The following is a 14,058-nucleotide window of genomic DNA, read 5'->3' as shown; positions in this document are numbered from 1 at the left end:
CGAATTAAACATGGTACAAGTTTCCAGCGTGAACAGGGCCCGAGGCTGTCAGGTACATCCAGGGCAATGGAGTGGAAGGAAACGGAGCACACAAACAAAAACAGAAACCGTAAAGATCTTTGAGCAAACTAAAATTTGCAAGATGTGCACTAAGGCAAATAGCAGCTGTGGTGTTTGATGTTTGTGTAGCTGTTTTTAATGCTCCTATAGTTCAGATATCAAGAGATGATTCTCTATCCGTAAGCACCAAGCCACTCTCCGGAAGCACAAAAATGCTTAGCACTGCTACTCTATTTCTTATACACCACAATAAACAAACTTGCAAAGGAGCTGGATTCTAAAAGCCAGTGCAAAGAAAGAAAAGGGGAAAAAAAAGCAGCAGCCCACACAGCATCAAACGCTGGTAGGCTCAGTGCTAAATAACAGATGATTCTTACTGAATAACTGCCCTAGATTTTGCAAACAATACAGGGAACAAAAATAGAAACCCATTTACATATTGCTGTTAATAACTTTATTTATAGTGTCACAGCTAGAGGACAATAACTGCAGCCATGGCTTAACTTGAAAGCCATTCACTGTGGAAGAGTCAGACAGATTCTGTTTTCTCAGTCCTTATGCAACTAAAAAAAAAACCCCACTGACAACAACCAGTCACGAGAATCCATACAAACAGAATCAGAAAAAAAGTTAACAGCAGTCAAAGGTGAAAGCAAATCATCCCAGGACCCTACTGGCCTCTGCCCCTCCTGGCTACTTCAGACATGCTGTGGTTAATTGGCTAGCAAATGCATCGGATAAATTTTCACTTCAGTTTGAGCCTTATGATAGCATCTTACAGGAATACTTGACTGGGTTTTTTGGTTGGGTTCCCCCCCCCCTTTTTTTTTTTGTTTAATTAAGAGATACAGACAGGGCTTGGACTAAGTCATCAGCTACAATAAAAAAGGATATTTGTCCATCATTTAAGAACATCCCTACCACATCCGCGCTGCCTGCTACATGACTGTAGCAGATCTTTACTGGGAGCCCATATTCCTGCCAGATAAAATACCACCAGCCCATCACAACAGACTTGCACATCTTTAAAGAACAGAAATGTACACAGAAATTTGCATCTTTGATTCCTTAGTATTCTGCAAATGCCTGCTATATACAAGTAAATGGAGTGAGAATGCAAGCAAGGGAACTGTTTCTTAAGACCCTCTGCATGAGAAGTGAGATAACATGGATCTAATTTTTCTTCTGCTTGAATCCACCCTGAACTGGACAACGGGCTATTTTGGACTGGGAACGGGGGTGCCCTCAGGTCCTTGTGCTGCAGCTGCTCATTATGTATAAAATACTCAGAATAATTAAAGGCAGAGACAGCAAGCGCCCCATTCTGCCCTGTTGATTTCAGCGTGCTCTGTGACACAGGCCAGTGGGATTCAAGTCGCTGCTCCGGGGTTTGATTCTTTTATATAAAAAATGAAACAGAGTTAACAAAAGAGAATGAGGACGCCTTCTCCGTTAGGGACTCTCCTAGGAGATGTGGCCTCAAATGCCCTCTGGCACATGGGAAAACCAAACGTGGATAACCTACACTGGCATATGGGTCGAGCCTCTATGCTCCCGGATGAGCATGGCATGCCTCACTCATCACTTGTGTCTCTTCAGATCTTCACTACCTCTGTGTTTTACTTTCTGCCACCTGGAATGTCAACTGAATTAATTCATTTCTCTGTTTTTTATTTTAGTGAGGAACAGAAAGATACCCGTTTGGTGTGGCAGCCCAGCCGAAATGTAGTGCTAATTCCCCCTGCAGATACAGCCAGCAGTCACGAGAAAAGCCAGCACAAAGAGTGTGTGTGTTTGTGCACACTCCCTGCTTGTTCCTTCTGCACAATTCCTCTGCAGCGCAGACCCTTCATAGTCTAGTCGTTAGGACGTTTCTGTAATGGAAGCCAGGCATTTCTGAGCTCTAATCAGCCTCACTACCAAGTCAAATTAAAGAAATCAATCAATCTCAGCCTCTCCATTCCCATTCCCAGCCTGCGGGGTTGACTGGTAGCAGTAGATACTTATACAAGAGTTTGTGAGTGTAAGGCACTAAAAAATGCAAGGAGGTGTTTCTAGGCAGTGCCCATTATCCAGCAAGATGACTTAGAATTTGTTCAGTTATTAGTAATACAATAAATGCCGTGTCTGATATACACAATGGAAAAATAAAAAGCTGCGGGACATGAAAGACCAACAAAATACAGCTTTTATGATCCCCCGCTAGAAATGATCTTTGAATCTGCAGGAAAAGTAACCTAGAAAGAGATGAAAGAATAAACAAAAACATTTAAATAAGCCAGTAAATGCGTATTTTTAAGTGAAATACACTGATCTAATAAATGCTAATGAAGTCCATATTGGGCTTCTGTATTATAAAAATATAGTCCTGGAAGATTTTCAGTAGACATGCCATTTTATAGTGCATGAACAAATATTTTCACTCTCCCATACTGTTCTCGGAATCAGAGATCCCCCCCCAAATCACTCATTTCATCCTTAAACACAGCTTTAGTTTTGTACAGTTGGTCACCGCTACTATTTTTCCTCTTTTTTTCAGTTGTTTTTAAGCTTTCAGAGAAGCTATCATTTTCAGTTTACTTCTTTCACCATTACACAATTCCAAGGAAAAGGAGCTCAGCAGTTAAGTCACACCTGCAATTTCAAGCTTTTTGGGCTTTGCAAGAAATTTGTAATCATTTCCCATTTCAATAACAAAATCTTATTCAGTTTGCAGCTGAAGATGACAAAGAGTACAGGATCTTAAAAACAGAATATCACTTACCATTTATATTCTGTAACACAACTTTGTCTCTACATTAGAACAGCCACCCTGAACTCTGACCTGCTGGCCGCTATGCTGCAGAAAGGAAGATTCTTAAGGAAGAAAGGCAAAGACAGCGTGTTTTTTTCTCCTTCTTAATTGAAACAAAGTAGAAGTATTAAATCAAAAGGCCTCTTTTTCTCTTGCCTGGAAAGAAAAAGAATCTCACAAAGGGCCTTACAGTAGTTTTGAATGCAATCCAGAACAAAAGGTTCCAAATGAAACAGAATAATTATACTTCTATGGATTAGCATTTGGCTTCTGGTGAAGCCTGATCTGTAACTAGAATCGCTCAAGTTCCCCTGAGCAAAAGCCAAAGTTTTGTTTGCTTTGTTCGACAAATTGATTCTTATTAGCTCATTCTTTAGAAACAACCATGGCAGAAAGCTGCACTGCATTGGTGTGCATGTTCCCAACGTGGGATGTTCTCCCCCAGAACTGTTCTGGCATATAACCATCCACTGTCTAAAACTGCATGCATCTGTTTTCCATTCTCTCACCTCCTTTCCTCCAGTCATTACTAACAATTGCTAAATTTGCTCCTTGCTTTCCAAGTTTTTTTGGTCTTTCTTGTCTTTTTTGCCTACCTCCCCACCCTGAAAATATCCCATCAGTTCTGCAACATAGGTGTCTCATCTCCTTCATGGTCCAGTGTGTTACAAAACATTTCTCCAACTTGCTACTGCATTCATCACTGATGTAGTCTGCCAGGCCTCGGAGATAGCTGTGATTTAGTTGTCAGAAGAAGGAGAATTGTCCTAATAATGTCCTATTAGCAATACATTCCCCACAATAAGAAGGAAATGGAGTCAATGGATTATCAGACTCTGCAAAGAATCCTCCTTAAAGTTAAAAAAACCCTGCCCAAAACAAAACAGAAAAACCCAACCCAAACAAATGAGCTGACATGGTGGATCAACAAACTGTCCCTACTATATCTCTGCTGGAAAAATTTCCTACTGCCTCACACATTCAGCCTTCCTCTTCATGTGGGAGGGCAAGTTGTGCTTCCAGATGCTGTGCACAGCTACTAATGGGGACAAACAGGCATTTACAGATGATCTTACGACTGAACAAAGCCATGGTCGTCCAGCCTTCTGCATGCCACTTACTGGGGGAGATCTCTGCAACAGCAGGTTAGGAGAGAATATTTTGCTGATAGTCACACAGATCCAGGTTTCACAAGTGGTCATTACACTACGTTTTTGGGCTTCTGGGTCAGCTCTGTAGAACTGGAGTTGAGGGAGTAGATTTCAAACCCTGATGATCTGCCTATATACTTAAGGGGTTCATTTAGGAGTTGGGCTCACATAGGGACATGGTTACTGGTCAAGAACATCCTTAGAATTTCTCAGTCCCTTTGAGAGCCTCAGATATTTGCCAAGCACACATACAATAGCCGCAAAGAACCCTGCTAGTCATGGTATCAGGGAAGATAACACCTATATTCCTGTATTTTTATTTTTCTTTTTGAAGTGTATCACCCATATACTCCCTTCCAATTTCTGAAAACTATTTGCAAACTTCCAAGTCCTCAGAACCTACATGATCTTATGTGCACTCATATCCCAGAAGGCCGACCGTCTCCTGGGCTGCACCCAAAGCAGCGTGGCCAACAGGTCAAGGGAGGGGATTCTGTCCCTCTGCTCCGCTCCGGTGAGACCCCACCTGCAGTGCTGCATCCAGCTCTGGAGCCCTCAGCACGGGAAAGACATGGACCTGTTGGAGAGGGTCCAGAGGAGGCCACAAAAATGGTGAGAGGGCTGTAGCACCTCTCCTGTGAAGACAGGCTGAGAGAGTTGGGGCTGTTCAGCCTGAAGAAGAGAAGGCTCCACAGAGACCTTATTGCAGCCTGACAGTACTTACAGGGGGCTTACAAGAAAGATGGGGACAGACTGTTTAGCAGGGCCTGAAGCGGCAGGACAAGGGGTAACGGTTTTAAAGTAAAAGAGGGCAGATTTTGACTAGTTCTAAGGAGGAAATTTTTCACAACAACGGTGGTAAAACCTTGGCACAGGTTGCCCCGAGAGGTGGTAGATGCCCCATGCCTGGAAACATTCAGGCCAGGTTGGACGGGGCTCTGAGCAACCTGATCTAGTTGAAGATGTCCCTGCTCATGGCAGGGGCATTGGACTAGATGACCTTAAAAGGTCCTTTCCAACCCAAAGATTCTACAATTCTATGATCTTACAAATCCTTGTTCCCACAGTTGAAAACTCGTGCAACTTTCTAGGGCTTTGTAATAGAAGCACAAATCCAGAAAAACCTCCATTTTCTAAAAAGAGCACCTCTATCATTCCACAAGGCCAATGCCCGGCCAGCGGTGTGTGTGCTGAAATTCATTTAATGTCTTTGGTCTTTTTTCTCCTTTGCTGTTTTGTGCAGTCCTCTGTTGCTTCTCGTTTCTATTAGCTCTTTTTCTGAAGTGACCTGTTCTTAGCCTGGTTTCTTATAGAAACACCGCTTATGGAATCATGCAGTCTGCACAGTCACTACCAGCCTCTCCCTAACTTTTTAACCACTTAGTATCAAGCAAGATTAATAAAAAAGAGGAAGTTTAAAAAATACGCTATGACTTTCAGCATCTGGAGGACATAGTCTCAAGTTAGCAATGCACTAACTCGAGGCACAGGATACCAGACAACTCAAGAGCTCTTCTCCACTAATTGGTTTCAGCTTTTGTCTCTTCTTCATCATTTATCCAGCATGAGAATTATATATAAACCAGTAAAAACAGATGCACAAATTAGCAACAATTGTTGAAGGATATAAATATAGTTTAAGACAAGAGAAATTAATCCATCCCCATCCAAGACTGTGCCTCTGTTTTACAGCTTCAGTAAGAGGGCTTTAAATAGTTTTGCAAAGTCCAATGCATTACAGAATAAAAAGTTTAACTGACTTTTGCTTTCCAGCCATCATAGTCTAAGGAGGAAGCAAAAGGGTAGGATGATTTTATCAAGAACCTCTTCAAATGTTATATAAACTCAATGTTCTTAAAACTACTTTGCTTGTTAACTACATGACACAGTACTTCATTAACTGCATTTTAACCAAGTCTTTACAAGAGGAAAGCAAGTCTGTACAAGCAAGTCTTTACAAAAGTAAAGTTTTGTTCAGAGATGACTCAATTTTTCTTGTCAAGGTTACTCCAGAATAGAAAAGACTGGGAGTGGATTAGTTTAATAAACATAATTTGATGCAGTTTTTTTTACTATAAGCTTGATACATTTGTTTTCACTATCAGGCCAGTCAGCAGTGAAACTTAAATATTTAAAAAAATTACTTTATTCTTAGTACTATCAAAGAAAAAAAGAGAATCCAAATAACTCGATGAGTTAAAATACTGCTCTGTAAACTTCTGCAGGCACCTTCATTATTCTCTCCAAATTACTATTCACAGTTTGTCATCATTAAAACATCTAACATTCTTCAATCCATCACCCTGTGAACTTCACAGACCCTTGTGTAAATTCAGAATAGCAGGGTGTGAATTATACATCACAGGCCCTTCCTAATTGCTGACGGCTTGCTGGTGGCTCCAGATCTGCAGTCACCTGGCACGCTGCACTTTTGGGATGTTATCTTTATTACAACACACGTGTTTAAGTAATGCATCCAGCGGGGTGCCTTGCAGACAGTTATTTATCGGTTTTGTTCTTCGGAGGGTGCAAGGCGCTCTCATGCCCCTGAAGACACCAGGAGTTCCCAGTAGGGACCAAGATCACAATATATTCCCAGCTCAGAAAGAAAGATCTGCAGATAGTCTGATGAATACTTAAGCAAGTTAGCACGTATGTGTTCTTAAAGGGTGCTGTGCACATGCACAAAGAGGTAGATTTGGTAAAATATATAAACTTGCTCTATTCTTTGGCTTAAAAGTTTTCAAGACTGAACCATCAACACAGATGTATTTAAAAGAGGTAGTCATCCTGGGTTGGAACACCCCCTTTATTATTAACAGCCAGACTTATTGCACAGCTTTGATGTCAAGCTCAGGTGTAACAATGTCTGCAAAATAATCAAATTCCTTTACACATGGATTTTAGCTTGAATACCTTTCTCCAAAAGACATTGATTTTTCCTCTCAAAAACAACAAATTGGCTAGGAAAAGTCATTAGTGGTAGTAAAAGCAAAGTAATTCACCCTCACCCATGGGTGAAACCTACCCTCCACACTTCCTAAAAATTATTGCTAACCTAAAAAATATACATATATATTAAATTTTCAGGAAAATTAAAAAGCCAAGATTCACTCCAGGCAGACACAGGTGAAGTTCCCAGGAGCTGGCTCTTGACAGGGAAGCAGAAGAGTTCCTGTGTAGGTAAAATTCACTGCTGTCATTTAGGGAAAGGTGTGGGAAGGCTGATCATTTCCCTCTTACTCACTTTTCTCAGCCTACACCCTCAACCAGAAGTTACAGCAATTAAATGCAGGGAGCCCCTGAACCCACATGAAACCTACACAGTTTCTCCCCACCTATCTGCAAAAATAACCTACTGCTTGCAGGCACGTGCCTCAAGTGAAGAAAAGGATGTAGCAGTCTTGGCAAGACCTGACGCTGAGAAACAACCAGCTGACCCATGAACACATTTTGAGAGGAGATCGAAGCTCACAGACTGGCAAGGGAGGGCAGTACCAGCAAGCAAGATAAAACCTGCCCTTGGGCTTCCCACTGCCTAATGCTGCTCATCCTCATCTTCAAGCCATCAATTTTCATTCTGCCTCCCCCAAAAAGGGGAGAAGACAAGGAGGAAGATGGATTATACAGTAAATATAAAAAAAGTACTGCCCTTTCCAAGCAATGAGGCCTTCCATAGAAATTAAAGCTACATAAACTTTGTCTGAGACAACAGACTTGCAGAATCTTTGAAAGTATCCATGGAAGAACTGTCAGAAATTTATACATGCCAGACTGTAGTTTTGTTTATTAAAGATAGTAAAATTAAACTGGTTTCTACTTAGCTTCAATAACCTCTCATGAAAAAGCATGAAAACAGAATCGGGATGAGCTGCTGAACAAAACCAGCCCATTGGCATAGCTACCTCTAAAGGCAACCCACTGCCTGACCCAGGCTTGGTAGGATATGCCTCATTATAAACCCAGTTAGCATTTTAAAAGGCACTGTTAGCAAGCCACAAAAACCCCAGCCTCATGCCTATAAGCACCAACAAGAATATACCACTAAGCAGCACATTGCTTGGGCAAGCCATGGCACTAGTACGTTCAGTTACAGCTATAACCTGGGAACCCTCCTACTAGCTGCAATCAGAGCTCAGCTTTTGTACTGTACTACTATTTATATTTGTAAGTCCTTTAAACACCAAGAAACATTAAGGCCGTATGTCTTTTGTACAAGGACAATGGGAGAAGGGAGGAAAAAGATGTTTGCTTATTTGAAATTTTCACAAATTGCATAGCACACAATTACATAGCACCTTGCAATGTAAGAATTTAACACACTTCATAAGCAACTAATTAAGCATCACAATACCTATAAGCTGGAGAGGTTAAGTTGACAGGGCTGGTCTGAACATCCTGACACACAGCCACAGTGTACTATTTGGTCATTTTTAAGGGGAAAATTCTTGGTGTTAGAACATCGTTAAATCAGAAAACTAGTTAAAAATGTTTTTCATTTACCACGTTGAAAGCAAATGGAGAGTTTCATTTCTGCAAATGGTTTAGTTCAAGTTGTCAAGATGTTTAAAACTCTGAGATCAGGTTAATGTTGAGTATATGATTCATAAGAACTATGTGAAGGGGAGAAGAGAGGAAACTGTCACTTGCGCCGTGCCTGGATGTCAGCCCAAAAATAAGCTTCTTGCAACAGTTCATCAAAGGAATTTCAATGACAAAGCCAACCTTTATCCCTTCACAGAGGACTTCAAACGTCCTTTTATAGCACAGAGATTACTATATTTGGCCAAACCTAGATAACATTGAAGCCATTATCACTGCAGTGCGATACTATAAATAGCAATAGTAATGTAAAACACTTAAAATTCTGCCTAGGAAGCATGTTAGATAAACAATATTATCTATGAGTATTTTAGGGTTTGTCTATCAGACATAATCTCATTCATGATAACATGAACCGACTTAGTTACATAATTCACCTTGTTGTTTACCCAAAATTACTTGTATAGTCTTGGGAACTCCTTTCCTGATTGCATTTGACAATAGATTTTATATTTAACACACACATATGTGGGAAAGGTCAAATCATCCTCTAAGGTTCTGGATTTGTCAAAGTTAATTCTCATTCAATAAGTCAGGATGGGAACCAGTCTCACTCTGTTAAAAAGTTCTGTTCATTTGCATCAAAAAAGAGTGTATTAACCCCAAACCTCTTCATCTTAGTTTCGTCACCACCCTAAATTCTTCAGAAGAACATAATCCCGAAACAAATTTTGCTGCCAAAAATGACAGGAAATTTTATTTTCATTGTGGATAAATTAGTCTCTGAACTTTACTTTCCGTAACAATAAGCAGGAGATTATGAACTCATTCACAGGAAGTCCTGATAAGGCTCTAAAAAGATTTGCATTTACGCATTCAGGTCAGAAAGACCACTGTATTTTGCATAAAAACATCATCTTTCCTCAAACAGAGAGATAGCCGACCCTGTAAGAGAAGTTTAACACAGTAAGCAGTATCACGGCAGAACTGCCCCTTGTTAAAAGATCATGGCTGTGTTTTACAGACTTACTACTGACACCTGAGGAAGATGTCTTTTCTACATAGGTTTTAAACTGAGTTTTTTTTAAAAAAAAGCACCATGTAATCTCTTTAAAAAGAAAAAAAAGAAGTATGTAACCTACTATCTAAAACCAAGAATAACACAGCAGATCTGGTCATTCAAAGACTCCTCACTTTAAAACAGAACACCACCATCCCCCCAATAACTTCACATAATTTTAGAATAGCATTTTCTGCTGGTAGAGTGGTTTGGGTTTGTTTTTTAATTAAACTTAGAGGTGGTCCCAAAAGCCCAGACCAAATCATCCCTGAAAATTAAAATATTTAATCTTGTCTAGGACAGAATTTAGTAAACCACTTGTCTCACACAAAATGTCAAACCAGGCTAAGTGCACAAGGCTGTGCTCCTGCGCCTCCGAGTTCAAAGGGCCAAAATTAAACCTGGATGGATGGAAACCTCCTGTGCCAGTGAGGCTCATTATTTCCACACTGACTGCAAAATCGGTGAGCAACCTCACCCTGAGGACCTAGTAAAAAGGGAGATCTCAGGCTCCATGCATTACAATGGCAATCAAACTTTTAAATCAGTAGCTAATGAATATTCTTATCCATTATACTTTCATTTATAATCTGCCTTTTTAACTAATCTGGGAGAGCAGGAAAAGACAACTGATGGATACAGCTGATGGAGGGGGGAAACCCGCACCTCTGTGCAGACACACAAACCTTCCCACTTCTACAAACCGCAGAGGAAATGCTCCTGCTCATAAATCATGAAGAGGAAGCCAGATTCAATGGCTGCGCACAACACCCTTGCACTGACTTCACATACTTCTCAATTGCCTTGACACAATAACCTTTAGCTCATAAAAACTTAGCTCTTAAGACATTTTTGAATAGTGACAAAAACAAAACAAAATTGCTTGGAGTGTTCTCATCTCAAAAGCCTCCCCTTGAGCATTTCCCTGTGAAAAGTAAAGAGCATGCTTGCTTTTATTCAGCCAGTTCATTAATCCACATCACTGAGACGCTACCCCCCACCACCAGCGTGTTTCCGTGTGCACATAAATGCTTCAAAATCATCCGCAGTCATTCCCACTAGAGGTGGTTTCAGTGCACCCAGGCAAGAGCAAAAGCTCCATGCTGAACTCCTAGTGTGAAATGAGTCATTTGTTCCAAATCATGTTTCCTTTTTTCAATATTGGTACTTAGTTATTAATTTCCCTAAAGTACATGAAGATGAGATGTTCCAAAGTTACTTTCTATTTACTCTCAGTACATATACTATTTTATTTCTATTTCTTATCTCACTTTTCCAGCCTTTTCCATGATCTCAGTGGGCTTTGCTTTAGGACTTCGTAGGCACAGACAACAAAGTCCATACTTTGAGGAAGATGTTTCTCCTTGCAAGATGTTTTGAGACCTCAGCTTCCCTTTGCACTGGAGACAGTCAGCACCAGCAAGGGCTTGATCCTAAACACTTATTACCATGAGGAACAAAGATAAAAGTACTCTTAGGCTGCAGAAGATAATCTATTACAGAAATGTTCCTATTATTCAATAAATATGCAAGATGTGAAAATTAAATGTTTGCAAGCTTCCTGTTAGCTACCCGCCAGGGTAGGCCAAGGAACTGACTGGTGTGTATTCCCATTTATATATACGTTTCACCTTTCATGTTACTTCACAGCCACACAGTTACTTCACAACTGAAAAACATAGCAAACTGTTTTCTCCTCTTATACTCTAGGCCATGCATAATTTTTTTGTTGTATCTTCTGAGATCTCCATGACTCCATACCAGCCATTATCTTTGGGCTATTTTTTCCAATCATAATCATTCTGTCAGATTCCACTCTCCCTTTACTATTGTCATTTCTAAATGTAGTTTATTATTATTTAGTTTTTGTGTATTTAGTGATATAGTTAAAATTTCAAATAAGTATCATCCTAAAGAGGTAATCACCTTTACTAAGATTTAACTGTACCAAACAACTTTCAAACCTGCAAATAATGACATATGGAAATAGATGTGAAAGACTATAATACCGTACTGACTAGTCTCATGTCATATCTAACGAATTGCATTCAGTTTGAGTGCAAAGCTGACCTTTGAGTACTGGAAAAAAGTAATTTCTCTGTTAAGAAAATTGACAAATAGCATCTATCACAAGAAATTTACACACCTTCTTCAACAAGCTCAGTGCCATTAAGGAAAAAATGAATGTAAAGACATAAAACCTAATCTAATGTACTGTAGTACATACTCTGCTGAGGGCACTCTGCATGGCCTCTTCCCCTCACCTTCATTACCATATGTATATTATTTATTTTTCATCACTGAACTGTTGTAGTCTTTTATATCTGATAACTGTCCTTAGTATTGCTATTGGATCTCTATCCAACCAAAAATATGAAGGGCTGAACTGAAGTCCATTCAAGCCAGCATGCAGACTTGCACTGATTTCAAGGAGTTTTGTATTAGACTCTAGGTTCAACAGTGAGCAAGCTCCTCCCAATTTTCTGCTTGTACATTACCTCTTCCCCCTACCCTCAATGCTATGGAAAAGTCTTTAAATACTTCAGAATTTCATGTGAGTTTCACTGCATCATCTATTGAAGATTATGCAGGGCACAGTATATTAGACATGTAAGAAATCCACTTTTATTTGTTGAGCACCAAGTATGAGAAAATATAATTCACCAACATACTTAAAGGTACGTAATAGAGAAGGCTACGCAAGCAGTTTACAGGAAATCCTCTAGTTAGAAGGGGAGATGGAAAGGGGAAGGGACCTCTCTGTCCCCAGTCCCTGTGTCTCAGTAGAAGTACTGACAGAGCTATTACACAATTCCAGGACCTTAGCAGAGCCATTAGCAGAGACGTAAGCTATCCTCAAAGAGGTCAGCAGAGGCAAAATGCCTCAAGATTAAGTTAAACTTAACTTTGTAACTGCAGCCCAGAAAGATATCAAGCAACTAAAGTACTACTTTATTGCCTCTTCCCTGGGAAGTGGACAGCGGGAACCTGGTGGTGTTCCTAAGTTTGTGGGCTGGACTACCCCAGCAACACAGACTGGGTATGATTTTGCACAACTTGACAAAGATTGGATATCGATTTCTTCTGCTCATCCAGGTAGACCAAAGACCAACACATCTCTGGGTGATCAAGCAGGTGCCAAGGGCTGTCGCCAATGGACCCCCTTCTTGTAATTCCAAATTGGCAGAGAACACTCCAGATGTTTTAACCTCAGTTGGGCTCTGCAATTCACCACATGGAAAAGCGTTGTCCATCTTTAACTTGCATTCCATCACGTCTTTTCAGAAGGGTGCTGAACTGTCAAAAAATAACTAAACCCAAATATATCACCTTCTCAAAACCACCAAGACTCGCCCCAGGAAAGGAAGGAAAAAAAACCCCCACAAACTAAGGAAAGAGATCAGTCAAAGTTGCTTTTCAAAGGAAGATGTTGCAGGAATGTGGCAATCCTCCTCCTGTCCTATAAACAAACTTTCAAAAGTCAACTGGTGACACTTTAGAGTTTTTACACTTATTTTGGATTATGTGTCACTGTCATATTTGTCCCTGGGTGTTAAATGCCAAGCACTGGGAGAGAGCCTCCACCCCAGCAACTGGGAGACGGGCTGCTGTTCTTACCTGACATTGTCATGCTTCTGGATGTAGATCTTATGAAACATCATATCTTCCTGTTTGGCATTAATGTCAGCTTTCATCTCCATGGCAACATGTCGAGGAAGTACAGAGAGCAGGAGACGCTCCTGTGGAGTCAGACAGATGAACCAATTAAAACACCTGCTGCCCAGTTAACAAACACACTTTGCTCCTTACTGGGGAGAAATGAATCATCAGTTTGGTGAGAGATGAGTACAACCAAGCAAAACGGTTTCCATAAACCCAGCAGTTGATCCCCTAACAAGTCATATGCAATTCTGTCCCAACCTCACCAAAAAAAATTAAATGATTTTAAAAGAAAAATTATTATTTTTCATCCCAGCTGTACTGTGCTTATGATTCATGGCTGCCAATTCTTGCAAATGAAGGAACCATGCAACCATTGTTGCATTTCAACATTGTTGCATGTTGAAAGTGCCCATGACCATTCTTGGAAGGACTTGGATAAATGATACTGTCTGACCCCCCCCACAGCCCCTCCACACCACCATGAAGTCCTCCTTCACATAACACCACAAGACTGAATCCCCAATATCCTTGGGCACCATTTAAAATTCCTTCCTTTCCTATCCAATCATCTAAGCACATTCCCCCAACAGGCAGAAACCTGTTCTTAACAGCTAAAAAGTCAATAGGACCACCCGATAAAACGAGCATGAAAAGTTAGCCCAACTATACAATGTAGTATTATACTTCCACACTTAAAACCACTATTAGTGCCCAATTGCATTAAGACTTGTAAACCCACCCACTCACCTACAAGAGTATTTTCAATAACCACCTCTGTCATCGACAAT

At 40.4% G+C, this 14,058-nt stretch overlaps 1 protein-coding gene across 2 annotated transcripts in view; it reads right to left on the bottom strand.

Annotated features, from left to right (window-relative positions):
* Positions 1-14,058, bottom strand: part of ADCY5 (adenylate cyclase 5) — a gene marked incomplete at its 3' end in the record, with an annotated part of 214,657 nt that overhangs the window by 71,119 nt on the left and 129,480 nt on the right. For both annotated transcript variants that reach the window (XM_082001557.1, XM_082001558.1), the window contains exon 3: positions 13,226-13,347. In XM_082001557.1, the coding sequence (XP_081857683.1) occupies positions 13,226-13,347 (122 nt within the window). The remainder of the gene's footprint in view (positions 1-13,225; positions 13,348-14,058) is intronic.

Source organism: Phaethon aethereus (genome assembly GCF_964289735.1).
Source record: "Phaethon aethereus genome assembly, chromosome: 6".
Taxonomy (NCBI): Eukaryota; Metazoa; Chordata; class Aves; order Phaethontiformes; family Phaethontidae; genus Phaethon; species Phaethon aethereus.
Note: the sequence above shows the minus strand (reverse complement) of the source record. Positions and strands in the feature narration are given on the sequence as shown.